Source organism: Coturnix japonica, chromosome 2, assembly GCF_054131305.1.
Source record: "Coturnix japonica strain WE chromosome 2, WE-NBRP24, whole genome shotgun sequence".
Taxonomy (NCBI): Eukaryota; Metazoa; Chordata; class Aves; order Galliformes; family Phasianidae; genus Coturnix; species Coturnix japonica.
Genome location: NC_140664.1, coordinates 30,196,134 through 30,209,103, shown reverse-complemented (window position 1 = coordinate 30,209,103; position 12,970 = coordinate 30,196,134). Strand labels below are relative to the sequence as shown.

The 12,970-nt window shown below is 36.1% G+C and overlaps 1 protein-coding gene across 4 annotated transcripts in view; it reads left to right on the top strand.

Moving 5' to 3' along the window:
* Positions 1-12,970, top strand: part of C2H8orf34 (chromosome 2 C8orf34 homolog) — a 146,780-nt gene that overhangs the window by 108,572 nt on the left and 25,238 nt on the right. For all 4 annotated transcript variants that reach the window (XM_015855747.3, XM_015855746.3, XM_085539451.1 and 1 more), the window contains 2 exons: positions 1,584-1,669; positions 6,224-6,297. In XM_015855747.3, coding sequence (XP_015711233.2) covers positions 1,584-1,669; positions 6,224-6,297 — 160 coding nt within the window. The remainder of the gene's footprint in view (positions 1-1,583; positions 1,670-6,223; positions 6,298-12,970) is intronic.

Sequence of the window (12,970 nt, the reverse complement as noted above, 5' to 3'; positions counted from 1 at the left end):
GTAGAAGGAGATAAGGTTCCTGTTATACATGTAAAGAACATGTTGGGAAAAGCTGTTTGGGTCCTTCCAGCTTCTGGAAAGGGCAAACCTATCCGTGGAACTGTCTTCGCCCAGGGACCTGGGTGCACTTGGTGGGTAATGCAGAAGGATGGGGATGTTCAATGTGTGCCACAAGGGAATTTGATGCTGGGGGAGTGCAGTCAATAATTTTATGTATCTATATATATATATATATGTTTGCATGTGTAGTGTATTTTAGTTATTATAGTTGTACATTTAGTTATGTTACATGCAATTCTACTATTTAGCTATCACAATTTTACATACGTGTATATATATGTATATATATGTATATATTAACCATGATGTAATAATGTAGAATAAGGGGTGGAATGTCATGGTTTTGTAATTTTGTAATTTTGCTATCAGTATTCCACATCATAACATCATGTCAAGTATGGATACTTCTGTTGAATGTGCAGTCCACAGAAGAAGACTACATATCCCAGAGAACAACAGGAGTAACAATAAGTCACGGGACCAGGACTCTATATAATCTCGTTCCCAGGCTGGAGTGCCCTGCTTCTTCTCTCGAACTGCTCGGAGAGTGGGAAGCGTTCCAGCCGTGTCGCCTAGAGTTCACAGTAGGCCTCTCGGTTTTCGGAGACTCTCTCTCTCTATTTCGTTCGATTTGTTAGCCTTAATTATATTATATTGTGTTATCTTGTATTTCGATATCATATTTAGTAAAATAAGTTTTTCCTCCTTAGATTGTCGCTGTTTTATCCCACTCCCCTTTTCCCCCTCCTTTCCGGGCCCCGGGGGGGGGCGTGGGGTGGCTTCCCCTGTCACGGGCATAGGTAAATCTAACTAACCCGTGACAATCACACTTTTCCTCCCCTTTTTCCCAGGTTCAACTTCACTTCTTCATTCCACATTCTTCTACTCACACCCCGACCAGTCAGTCCCTACAGTTCCTCTGGGCTACTCCACTGTGGCTCTCCATTGGCTTTGTTTCCTTCAGGAAATACCTGCTCCACTGTACTCATATGGTCTTTGTGTTTTTCAGTAGATGATGTAGTCCTCTCCCCTAGATGCAGCACAATGTCTGATCCAGTGCCTTAACCACCTCCTTCTCTAACTATGGTTTTCCCTCTGCTATTCCCACTCTTTCCCTTTTGCTCTACTTGCCTTAGATCTCCTCCTCTTTCTTAAATGCATTTATCCAGAAGTGCTGCCACGTTGGATTTTGGGCATTATTGTGTCCACTGGAGCCAGACAGAAATGGCTATGTCCAGTATGGGGTAGTCCACATCCCCTTCTCACTAAGGCCATTCCTGGTAGCCACCCTGCCACCAGCACCTTGATACAGTGCAGTCCTTTTCATTTATTTAAGCCATGTGGAATTCATTTGACTTTTTTTTAAAGGCTAGTTCTGGTTTCTGAAATGACATGATAGAAATGACATGACCATAGATGTTGACTTTTCAGCAAAGTTACAGTGTTCTGTATAGAGTATGTAGTCAGAATTAATATTTTTATCACACTTGCTTGTGTTTTTGTTCTGTTTTTTCACAATTTAGATTGCAAGGAGATAATATGGCAGAAAGGCCAGAAGATGTGTCCGTGGTATCTCAAACGTCAGAGCCAGCTATTTCAGACTCTGATGGTAAGTAAGATATTTGCTGCACATCAAAAAAAAAAAAAAAAAAAAAAAAAAAAAAAAAGAAAACAACAGCAACATTTTTCATTTAAGAGTTAATTTTATGTCTTCAAGGGAAGTTAAATTATTTCCTGAGGGTGTTACTGGGCACATGACATTAGAAAAGTTCATAATGTAGTTTTGGCCATAGCCCTTTAGCACTCCAAAATAATTCTTCACTGTATTTTGGGAAATGTCTCAGGTCAGTGATTTTGGGTCAGTGTTGTAGTAGACAGTTTTTAAGTTAGCACAGTATTTTGGATGTAACATAGCTTAGTAGTATAGACACGTCCTGTCCATTGCCAACTGGCCTGTGTGTTAAAGAACTGTCTTTGGATTATTTAATTTAGTAGTACAATCTCATTCACAGAATTCAAATAATATCTAGGAAAGAAAAAGATTTAAATAATTTCTCCTCTGCTTTTAGACTCAGTATTAAAAGTGCCTCCGTGGTCTCTCTGAGCACTGCTGGCAAGAATTAAAAAACACTGTTCAAAGAAGTTTTTACAAAAAACTCTGAACGTTTTATTTTCCTTGTTTACACATAAATACATGCTGTACTAATTTACAACCAGGACACAGCCCAGTTTCAGTTTCTGCTCTGGTTCTTAACAGAACACCTGGAATATAATGGAAAAAGCACTTCCTGGGGGATATCCTGCCAGAGAATGCCCCTCTTTCTTATGAAAGATTCACTGGATGAAGATTATCTTAGCTGTCACTGAAATAGAGATAGGAAGGAATAGTAGTTTGGACAGAGATTCTGCAAAAGATGAATCATTTAATCTTTTCTCCTACTTCAGGGCAGAACCAGCTTAGTCTTCTAAGGAGAAGATTTGTAGTTTTGTCTTCAGTATCTGTAGATAAGTTAGTCATTTTGATTAATTAATGCGAAAAAGACTAACTGAGCTTTTGCCATTTTGAATTGTCCTGCCAAATGTCTATTATTTAATGCCCCTAAGTGTGACATCAACCTGAGCTTTTGCACATTTGTCATGTTTGTAAAGCAACATGTCAATATTAGTAACTAATTTGTCTTTAAGTGTACATGTCATAAACTGGTTTTGTGAACATACATGGTTCAATCCAGTTATACAATTCATTTTTCCTTTCATTTGTCATTGATCACTTCATTAAAAACAATTATTAGAGCACTAAAAATCTCAGAATATTGCACTCTTACAAGTTTGATGAAGATCATCTGTGAGAGAGACCCAGATTGCTAACTTTATTATTGTACTGGAAATATATTGCTATGCCACCCCCTGAAACTGGAGGCTCATTTTTGTTTACTGGGAGGTCAGTAAAATGGTAGCCTGTTGCACAGCGATAAAGGCACTAGAATTAAAGAAGATGAAACTGTCAGAAGATCCTGGATGCCGACTAACAATGAAGCTGGGTTTTTCATGGTCACAGATTACGGACCACAAGAATACCATAGCCACTTTAACTTTGACCACTTTATGTGCCACTGGACATTCTGTCATGATTAAAAGGGAGAGGAATATCCCTTTCCCCAAAAACAGGGAATAAAACTTAGGTAGATGAGGCAACAAGATTAATGTTGTTATTTCTCATCTATCTCATGTCTGTGAATACACACAAACCTGTTAGCTGTATAGCTAGTAAACAGCATCGCCTTTAGGGCAAAAAAGCTGAGGTCAACAGTAAGGTATTGCCAAATTTCTGACAAGAGGCTCTCTCAGAAATGTTTAGCCTTTCAAAGTTTTTTCTTCCTTTTTTTTTTTTTTTTTTTTTTTTCCCTAAATTTTTGGCTAGTAGTACATTTTGATTTAAAAAAAAAAAAAAAAAGAAAAATCCCCACATCTGGATTTTACAAGAAGGCACAGACTAGAAACAGATGTAGAACTCAGACAGCTGCCTATTCTATCTTTCCTGTAAATGCAGCATAGTACTTGTTTTTTGTGTACCTAAAATTAAGTATGTGAAGAAGATGATAAAAGATACTGTTAGAAAACTCTTAATAGCCAAGACATGGTGTTGGACTTGAAATTTTAGTTATGTCTTAAATGTATGCATTATATCATAAAAAAAGACTAGCAGGTTTCAATTACCAGGTTTATTTGAATTTATTTTCTGCTCTTACTTGTTGATACCAATGACCTAACTGAGAAAACTATGAGTTGCTAAGTGCTGATGTAAACCATTCCTTCAGGAGTGTGTAAGCAAGGTGCTAATGTACAGTAGAGTTGAGACAGCTTTCCTTAATGATTTCTTTCTGGGTTAGTGAGGAATTGTTAAGTTGTTTGATCTGGAGTATCTCTCTTGTGGATTTCAGATGAACCAGGTTCAGAAGTAATTGGCTGCACATCTGATCTGAGTCCTTTACAAATAAGCTTACTAAAGCAATTCCATCTCATAAAGGCAATGGAATAGCCTATGTAAAAAAATCTGTGGTATCAGGCACAATACTGACTCCACTGACAATCTTTATCTGGCTCTAATTAACCACTACACTGATTTCCCTCTAGTGCAATCCTACTGAATTGAGCAGAGTTATCTTTGATCTAAGCAATAAAAATGATAGGGGAATCAGGTCTTGAGATCAGATGGCACAAGATGCTCTAACGCTGCTGTTTTAATGTTCCAAATGATAAACATCAAAACTGTTTCTCTTTCCCATTGGACCATTTCACAGGAAATAACTCAGGGAAGAATTTAATAGTTACGTTCCTGATTTTGATCAGTGCACTAACTTCCCCTGTAGATGCCAGGCCTCCTGAGTTTGTCTCATGGATCAGTCCTCCTATAAATCTTCCTCTTGTACTGTGCAGATAGATACTACAACTGCATGGATCCAATACAAATCTGTGCCTGACAGTCTCCATGCTGCTTTCATGGTGGGGGAACTGTACAGGTCATATACTAATGTGTGGTTTTTTGAACATGGATATGAAGAAATGGTATCACTAAAAGCATATGCATGTGTTTGTTTAGTCCTGGGTGCCTCTGAGTACAGTGGGATCTTGTTTCACTTGTTTAAATCTCTTCTGCTGGCAAATTCCATGTACACTTTGAGTGAGAGACACTGTACAAGGCAGGAAAATATGAAATTATTGCAAAGATCTTTGCAGTCAGTGCATTCTTGTAGAAGGCTTAAAATACCTCATAAGGGAGTGAGCTTTGAATGCTGAGTGAATGAAAAGCATTGATCTTTTTAAACTTTTTAAACTGCCCAATTAATCTAAAAAAGAAAATGCTGTCTGTGGCGTGAGCAGTATGCAATGCCACATATTTCTAAGGTGTGAGCAAAGACTTATTTTTTTTTTGTGGCTTTTCCTGGAACAACATATTTGGACTGAAAATGATGGTTTATGTGGTGCTATGCCACAGTATGCATGTGGTATTTCTTACTATATTCTGTTACTAAATCTACAGATTGTGCTGTGATACATAATAATTAGTTTGCAAAATAAATTTTGTTAAGTAATTTTCACATCAGTGCTTAATTCCCTATCAAACAGGAGCCACGAGTTTCTATTATTTGTAGTAAGCCAGCTCCAGCTCCAGACCTGATATGTAACTGGCATTTGGATGGAAAAGTTTGAAATCTGGGAAGTTCAATAGAAATAGAGCTTTTTCATACATCATATATATTACTATTCCACTAGAAACTGCATGACTAGGATAGAAAATTAATAAGGATAAAAATATGTGGGATGTGAACCAGGCATGGCAATGGCAAAAATGTAGTATGATCTCCCAGTTCTTCATCAGTTCTCTGAACACTTTTCCATGTTGCATCATCACCTCTTCTTCCCCCACTTTCATTTGCATTTGCAGTGTATGTGGTTAACTGTAATTGCTGTGCTTCAGTGCAGTTGTTTTCATAATAAGTATAGTCTGAGATGTTTCACACATCTGGGCACTCTGGAAACATGAGGATCTCTCTGCTAAGTGTCGAATAACAGCAAAACTTAGGGAAGATCAGGGCATCTTGTTTTTTACATAGCTTCCAAACAGCGTCTAAGTACCTATAAGGCTAACTGGCAGTGAAACTGCTCAGCATGTTATTTAGAAATTGCTTTCTCTGGAAAAGGTACATAAATTGACTCTTAAGACATTAAGTGTGTGTCAGAGGCATTCTGGATTTCTCACCAAATCTTGTTGTTTAATAAATGTGACAGTATGGGCAAAAATTATTGCCTGCATGGCCTTTAAACATTGCTTAAAGTGATTGGAACCTGAAAATCTACTACTCCATTGTGCAGACAGTAATATTCTGTTTTAACAGTAAAAATAACAAATAACCTATAAAACTGCAAGAAGATAAAACAAGCTTGCTTGTCACTCTATTCATGTTATAGACACCGTACCTCATTGCATTAAGCTTATAACTTAAAATTAGTCATAAATTAATATCCATTCAAGTGTAACTAGAAAGCTACTTTTATGGTAGCTCTATTTACCTTCCCAGCAGTTAATTTATAGGTATTGTATTTTCAAAGTGACTAGAGGTTATTCAATGCAATTTATTTTTTCTTTACCTCATTGGAACAGCTCAGGTACCTGGGGCTGAAACACTTATGGAAGATATTGATGAATTTGAGAGTGCCTCTCAAGTGGCAGCATCTGTAAGTAGATTCCCTTATGAATAATCCTGTAATTTTTTTATTTATTTTTTAATAGCATGAGAAAAATGGGATTTTGTGTAAAGATAAAAGTGCTCGTCTGCACTCTCATCTTAAGCAAGGAGAGCATAATTTCTATGCTATTTCTAGGCCTATTTTGCCTAGCTCTCCAGCATATTCAGTTCTATGGCAGTTATGTGTTTTTTTTTCAAACTAGAAGGGATCATATATTGAAATCTATTATTATGATCTCATATGAAATCATAGATTTACTTGTATAGCTCCTATTGTAATCTCAGTCATTTTAGACCTTGTCTATAGGGTCTTAAATGTACATTTATGCTTAAACATCATTGTATGATGAGTGTATTTTACAAATTTTAACAGAACAAAAACAATTTAAATTTTAGATTTTATTATGAAATTTGTCATTTTATCACCTCAGTCACTTAGAATTTTGGTAATGTTTGCTTGGAGCCTTGTAAATAAGATATGCCTTGTAAATCTGTATGGTTTTGTCTCAATAGTGCAATACTGTGTTTGGAATTTGCAAAAAATATGGTTGTCAATAAAATGATTCTTTGAAAGTGACACAGTCAGAACTTTGGAGCTAGTTATATTGCTTCAGAAATTTGAATCAAATTAAAAGAAGAGAATGTTTTGTTTTTGAAAATGTAGGGGGTTTTTAATATACTTTTAGGCAACTGTATATGGAAGCATTGATTCCAGCTCACCTGTAGCAATTATGATTTTAGCACACGATAATGTTGACAAGGTAAGTGAAAAGAAGGTCTCAGTATTTGTAGGCAATGGAAAAAAAGCAGTATTGAAGAAAAAAGGAAAATGATGACTATGCAGATGGATGTTGCAGACTTTCAGGCAGATAGCTACTTGTGAAGCTTAAAAAATTAAAAAAAAACCCAAACCTGTAAAATACTTAACCTGTTTCCAAACTAAGGTATCAAAACCACTGACAGATAGACAGGGAGTTCCAGATCAATTCCTAAAAGTCTTTGATAACTTGGACTGCAAGAAGCTTGCAAAGATATGGATATTGGGCAAAGGGAATGAGGAGCAAATCTTCAGCAGCCCTTGCTTTGAGTTTCTTGCTCAAGCTTCCTTTCTGCTTTTCTTCAGCAGTGAACAGAGTTGTGATAAATTTTGCAGCTGTTTCTTATGATCTTACACTTGATTTTCTTACTGAATTGGACTTCCTGTTGTGGCTAAAATCTTGGATTTTTCAGTTCTGCAGATGTGTAGTATAGGCAAAGCGCAACAAATAAATTGAATTGCATGGATACATAAAGGTAACAAGGAAAATAAAAGGTCATTGTATTTATTAGCAAATCTTGCTGGAGAAGTGTGCACCCTTTAGCTGAGTATTTTCATATACACATTCTGTGTTTACATGCTTATGAATGTACATAAATGTATATAAATTTAGTGTACTGCCAGTTGGAATCACAGAATTGTATATACAGGCAGAGGTAAAGTTGCCCACAGCAGTAGAGTGCCAGAGGCACTGACCTTGTCTGGGAAGAATCCCTGAAATTCACACTGGATACTGCTGTTAGTGCCAGTGCTGCAAAGAGAAGTCAGAACCATAGCTCTGCAATATTTAAAGGTTCTGCTTTGCCTGCACAGCCTCTTTCCTAAGGCAAGGGCAACTAGGTTCCCTTTCCTGAGTGTTTGGAAAGTTCCTTTGTCTCATTTACTAAGGAGCTGGAAGCCAGTCACTGTTAGTTCATCTGCTTTTAGAGTTAGTGTTTTGGATCTTTAAGCTGTTGTGTAAATAGTGTCATTAGCTGTTTGTGTTTTTTCTGTCTTTGAAATGGCTGTTACCCAAGTAATATTCAGCTATCAAGCATTATATGTTTGCCTGTATCTGTATCTAATCACAAAAGAATAAAGTGGTTTAACTGTTGTTGCATTTTAGACCTGTGAAGGAATAGAGATCTGCTCCATGGGAGCTTCCAGTGAGAATTATTCTGTGACAGTCTTTACATACAAAAAACAGAAACAGAGCTAAGGTTCTGCATAGAAAAACTGTGAAGATAAATGCATTCATGCAATGAATTCCCAGAAATTCTTTAAAAGATTAAGAATTATGCCTGTAAAGGGACTTCAAAATTGATACCAAAATATGTTTTCATGAGTTCACATAATTTTCAGATGTTATATGAGATATATGGGAGATAGAAGGAGAGGAAGAAATAGGATGAGGAAGAATAAATCCAATGTTAATCAGACACTTATCATAAACCAGACAAATTGATTTGTGACATTTACGCAAATGTGCATACTACCTGTAAGAATTCATGATTGAGCTCAAGGTGTTCCATATTTAATTCCAGTACTGCATCCCACTAGGGTAGTATGAGTCTGTTGCTACTTAAACTAGTCATTATCGTAAATTTCTCTCTACTCATGTATATTTGACTTATCTTCTTTAAACGTGCCTCAGCCTACAGAGAATAAATCTTCTGAGAAAGATTTTGAGATGAAGCAGCAAGGATTTTACAAGAGCATGTTCAGAACATCTTCAGAATAGAGCTGTGTGGGTCCTTTTTTCATGCTCTGTGTGCAAGTCTTCATGTAAGATCTTTGGTATGGAAATTAAAGCAACCTGAATGTCAGCAATTAGAAGAGAAGGAATGTCTATAATGTGCCTCAACATAACTTGTACTGTGACTACATTGTGATTTTCTTGTAACATTCTATTTTTCTAGAGAGTCTGGAAGTTTCTGGAATCAGACCTTTTCCATTTGTGTGTCTTTTCAGCAGAATCCTTTGCTAAGCTTTATTTTTCTCAAATAGAATTGATATTTGAAAAATGGAGAACTTATTTGTCAGTGCTACACAGTCCCAAACAAAGTGTACTGAATGGATAAATGAGTAAGGCTAGCAGAAAGCAGTTCAGAGTACTTACAGGAATCAGCTCTCTTCCCATGTGTTTTGCAAGGACATGAAGTGGAAGCAAGCATTCAGGATGTCCTTAGAGATCCTGGTTTATTGTGGGAATCTTTTTTTGACAAATATTTAATTTAAGAAAATGTGCAAGGCAAGATGCAGAGCTTTTTTTCAAATTTTTTGCCGTGGGGCTTTCTCAGAGTCCTATTTTACCTTCTGTTTCTGTAAACAACTGTTACAAATATTTGGTTAGTTATCTTCAAGAAAACACAGAAGTGATGCATGGAAAAAGTTTTGTCAGATGGAAATCTAACAGTAATTGAAAAGTGAAGTATCCAGGGAATAACCCAAATTTACAGTAACTGAAAGAAAGATTAGGGCATGTACACTGTGCATTTGACACTGAGTAACCCTTGTGTTCACTCTTGAGTTACTTCTTTTACCACCTGGATCTCATGCTTATTGTTTTTATTCACGTGAATCTTTGCATTCACTCATCTTGCTTTGCACGTACACATGAAAAGGTTTATTTTTCTTTGCAAATTATCCATGCAAGGCAAACCAATACAAGTGAAACAGAAACTGTGGGAAAAAGAAGTCATTTAACTCCAACAGGCATTTTTTGCATGCAGTTGGCTTGAGTTTTTGGTAATACTTTGGGAAAAACACACTAATGAATTGTTTTATAGAGATGTTTTGCTTAAAATATATCCTTTCCTGTTTTTCCTTCTCCTTTGGAACTTCTCTGTTGCTTTCCTAGAATGAATATACACAAGGATTTTCTGTAATATATATGGAAATTGCTTAATGGGAATTCATTTTGTGAAATGATTTGAGGGTTTCTGCTCAAGGAATAATTAAGCTTTTCACTCTTGGTATTGATACATTTTGAATACAGCTATATTCCAGTGATATGTAGCTTCCATTATAACTGACGTAAATTTTCTTCGCTTTTTTTTATCATTTTCTCAGGGAACAATCCTAGGAAATAACTTAATGCTTATAGAAGTATGACTATAACTTTAAATCAAGTAAACATCAATATTTAACTAAATATTCTTTGCTGGATTGAGGCCCCTTATAGCAATTAGAAGGCTAGCCAATAAAATAATTGTTTTAAGGCTCCTCTGACACATCTTGAATAACAGCAGTGTCACCGTGAGGTAGCATGAATTAAAAAGGTTATATTTATGTATTATACATACAGAATTACTATAGTCTCACACCGTCTTTTTCTTTGTTGTTGTTGTTTTGTTTGTTTTTTTTTTAATCCAATTTCACTTTTTTTTAAGTATATGGAAATGCAGGTACATAAAGTTACATGCTTTTAGCCTTTACATTTTAACTCATAAAGCTAATAACAATAACAAATAATACTACATAAATGCAACTCTTGTGCAGCTAGGCCAAAACGAACTGCAAGTGTGTTATTTCAATTACCATTAGCTAAATTAACAATACAATGTAATAAAAGAACATAATATCAAGTTTATTGGGAAATGGGTAATATTTCCTTAAAGTTGTTAAGCAAATAGTTTAAGTTACATACCTTGAACTTCTTTACTCTAGACATCATCTGTGTGAAACAGATTTCACAAATTACATATCACATTTTGTGAGTACAATTGCAAAATGTTAATTTCTTACTTTGAATTTCTCTTTTGGTTTGGAGAGCACCTGAAGTGCTCAACAATTCTTCTCACTTCTTACCCGCTCATATTCTTTTTACTGACATCATTTTACGTACTGCAAAATCCAGCATCTCAGGTACATTCCCAGTCCTAGCGACACATGGTTCAGCTGCCCAGCATCCCTGCAGGGCTCCCAGCCCATGGCTGGAGTACAGTGGGCAGAAAGCCCCATCCCCTTGTGAGTTCAATTCCACCAGCCCCATTGGCAGGAACTGCGTGCAGCTTTTGATTCACACTTTCAAGACATTCAGTGGTGTAAGCAGAAAAGCAAGTGTGTTCTGAACTGAAAATACTCATAATTTAAAATATTTAATACTCCAGAAGATGACTTTAAAATGATTTTTCTGCAAATTACAAAATTCATTAAAGAAAAAATCTGATTGCCTTGGGTTTTTGTTTCTGAAACTTTGGTGTCTTTGAAGTGACAAACTGAAAAATATTAATCCAAACAACAGTGAATAAAACAAGACTGAACATAAGGTTATGATTGAAAAGCTGAAACATGTTATACCCCGTTGCCCATGTAGTTCCTTCTTCAATCTGTGAGTAGAAAACTTGTAAGTTAACCCGAACTATCACCTTTCTAGTGTGAGGCTGAGTGTAAAATGTTGCCTGCCATGGGAAGCAAAAAGCTCATGATTTCAATTACATGGCATTTCATGTAGAATAGGCCCTAGTGTGGAAGATGGGGATTAGAGGTGGCTTCTTACATTGCATCAGACCTTTGAGGAGGTTCACTGTTTTAACAATACCAAAAAATAAAAATGTGTTGACAAGTTCCCCTATTGCTCTTGAAAATACTGTGGAACTGGGAAGATAAAAAATTTGGTGATCTCTTACAAAGTAATGTAAACTATTTGAAGGACCTTCAAACAAAATGTTACACAAAAAGTTCAATTGCTGAATAACAGTTGTCCTTGCCACTTCTTGGTCAGATGGAAAGGGCACTTGGAAACAAATTGAGGAATAAATGACACTTTTTGCATTGGGAGGATTCTCCATCAAATGTTTCTGTTTAAGACATTTAGGGCATTTAGTAAAGGAATAATAGGAATTATGGATAGATAGAAAAGTAAGTGTGGTTGTCTTTTCTATGCTATTATCTCCTGAAACTGCCAATGACAATTGCACTTGATTAACAAAATCATGGAGAATTAAAAGTTAAATCAAAATACATTACCTGCATTTACAGCTCGTGAAGAGCCAAGGACTGATTTTCACCTCCTTTTCAATACCTCTATATGATTACCTCTTTATTTTGACAAAATTATGTGATTTGTCATGGAGTCTATCATTTAGATAGTCTTTAAAAATGAAGAAGAGCTTATGAGGTAGGGAGGTCCCCTATGTCTGAAAAGAGAATGTACATGGTTGTGCCTGTGGGTACCTAGATGTTTAACTCTGAAAAAGGCCAAAATGACACAGAAGAGTAGTGTTCCATCATTCCAAACTTTTAATGGTCAGCAGGAAGGCTTAATTTACTTTCAAACAATCATTTGATTTCCTGATGGTGTTGGAGGTAATTTGGAGGCCTTCTTCTTTGCCTCAGATATTTCAAAATGCTGCATCTCTGCAAAATTCCCTGTACTTCCATGGGGGACTATACAGAAATTGCAGCCCAAGTCACTGCAGACATTCACATTTGCACTGTTTTTCCTAGGGATAAAAGCTATATTGATGCATGCTGTCAAAATGACATTGTGCTGCAAATTGAAGTACTTATATTGATCATGGAAAACTTCCTTAAATACTTATGACTTTCCCAGTAAGTTATGATATTTTCTGGAACTTCATTGAACCAGTGATGACAAACATCCCCTTTGGCTTTATCTTTCGTAATTTTTATTTTAGGAATAATTTGGCTAAGCGATCTAAGTAAAGAATGTGCTGATGAATATAAAGTTAGTGAACAAATAATGATGCTGTATAAGGAAAACCAATTAGGAAATGGATGCATAGTTGACCTTTAAAGCTGACAAATGTATCCTGAAGGCTTTGTTTGAACATATTTCTAGCACAGAGGCTTTGCCTTACCTTCAGAGTTTGAAGGTGATATGAACAGCACCCAGAGCTGT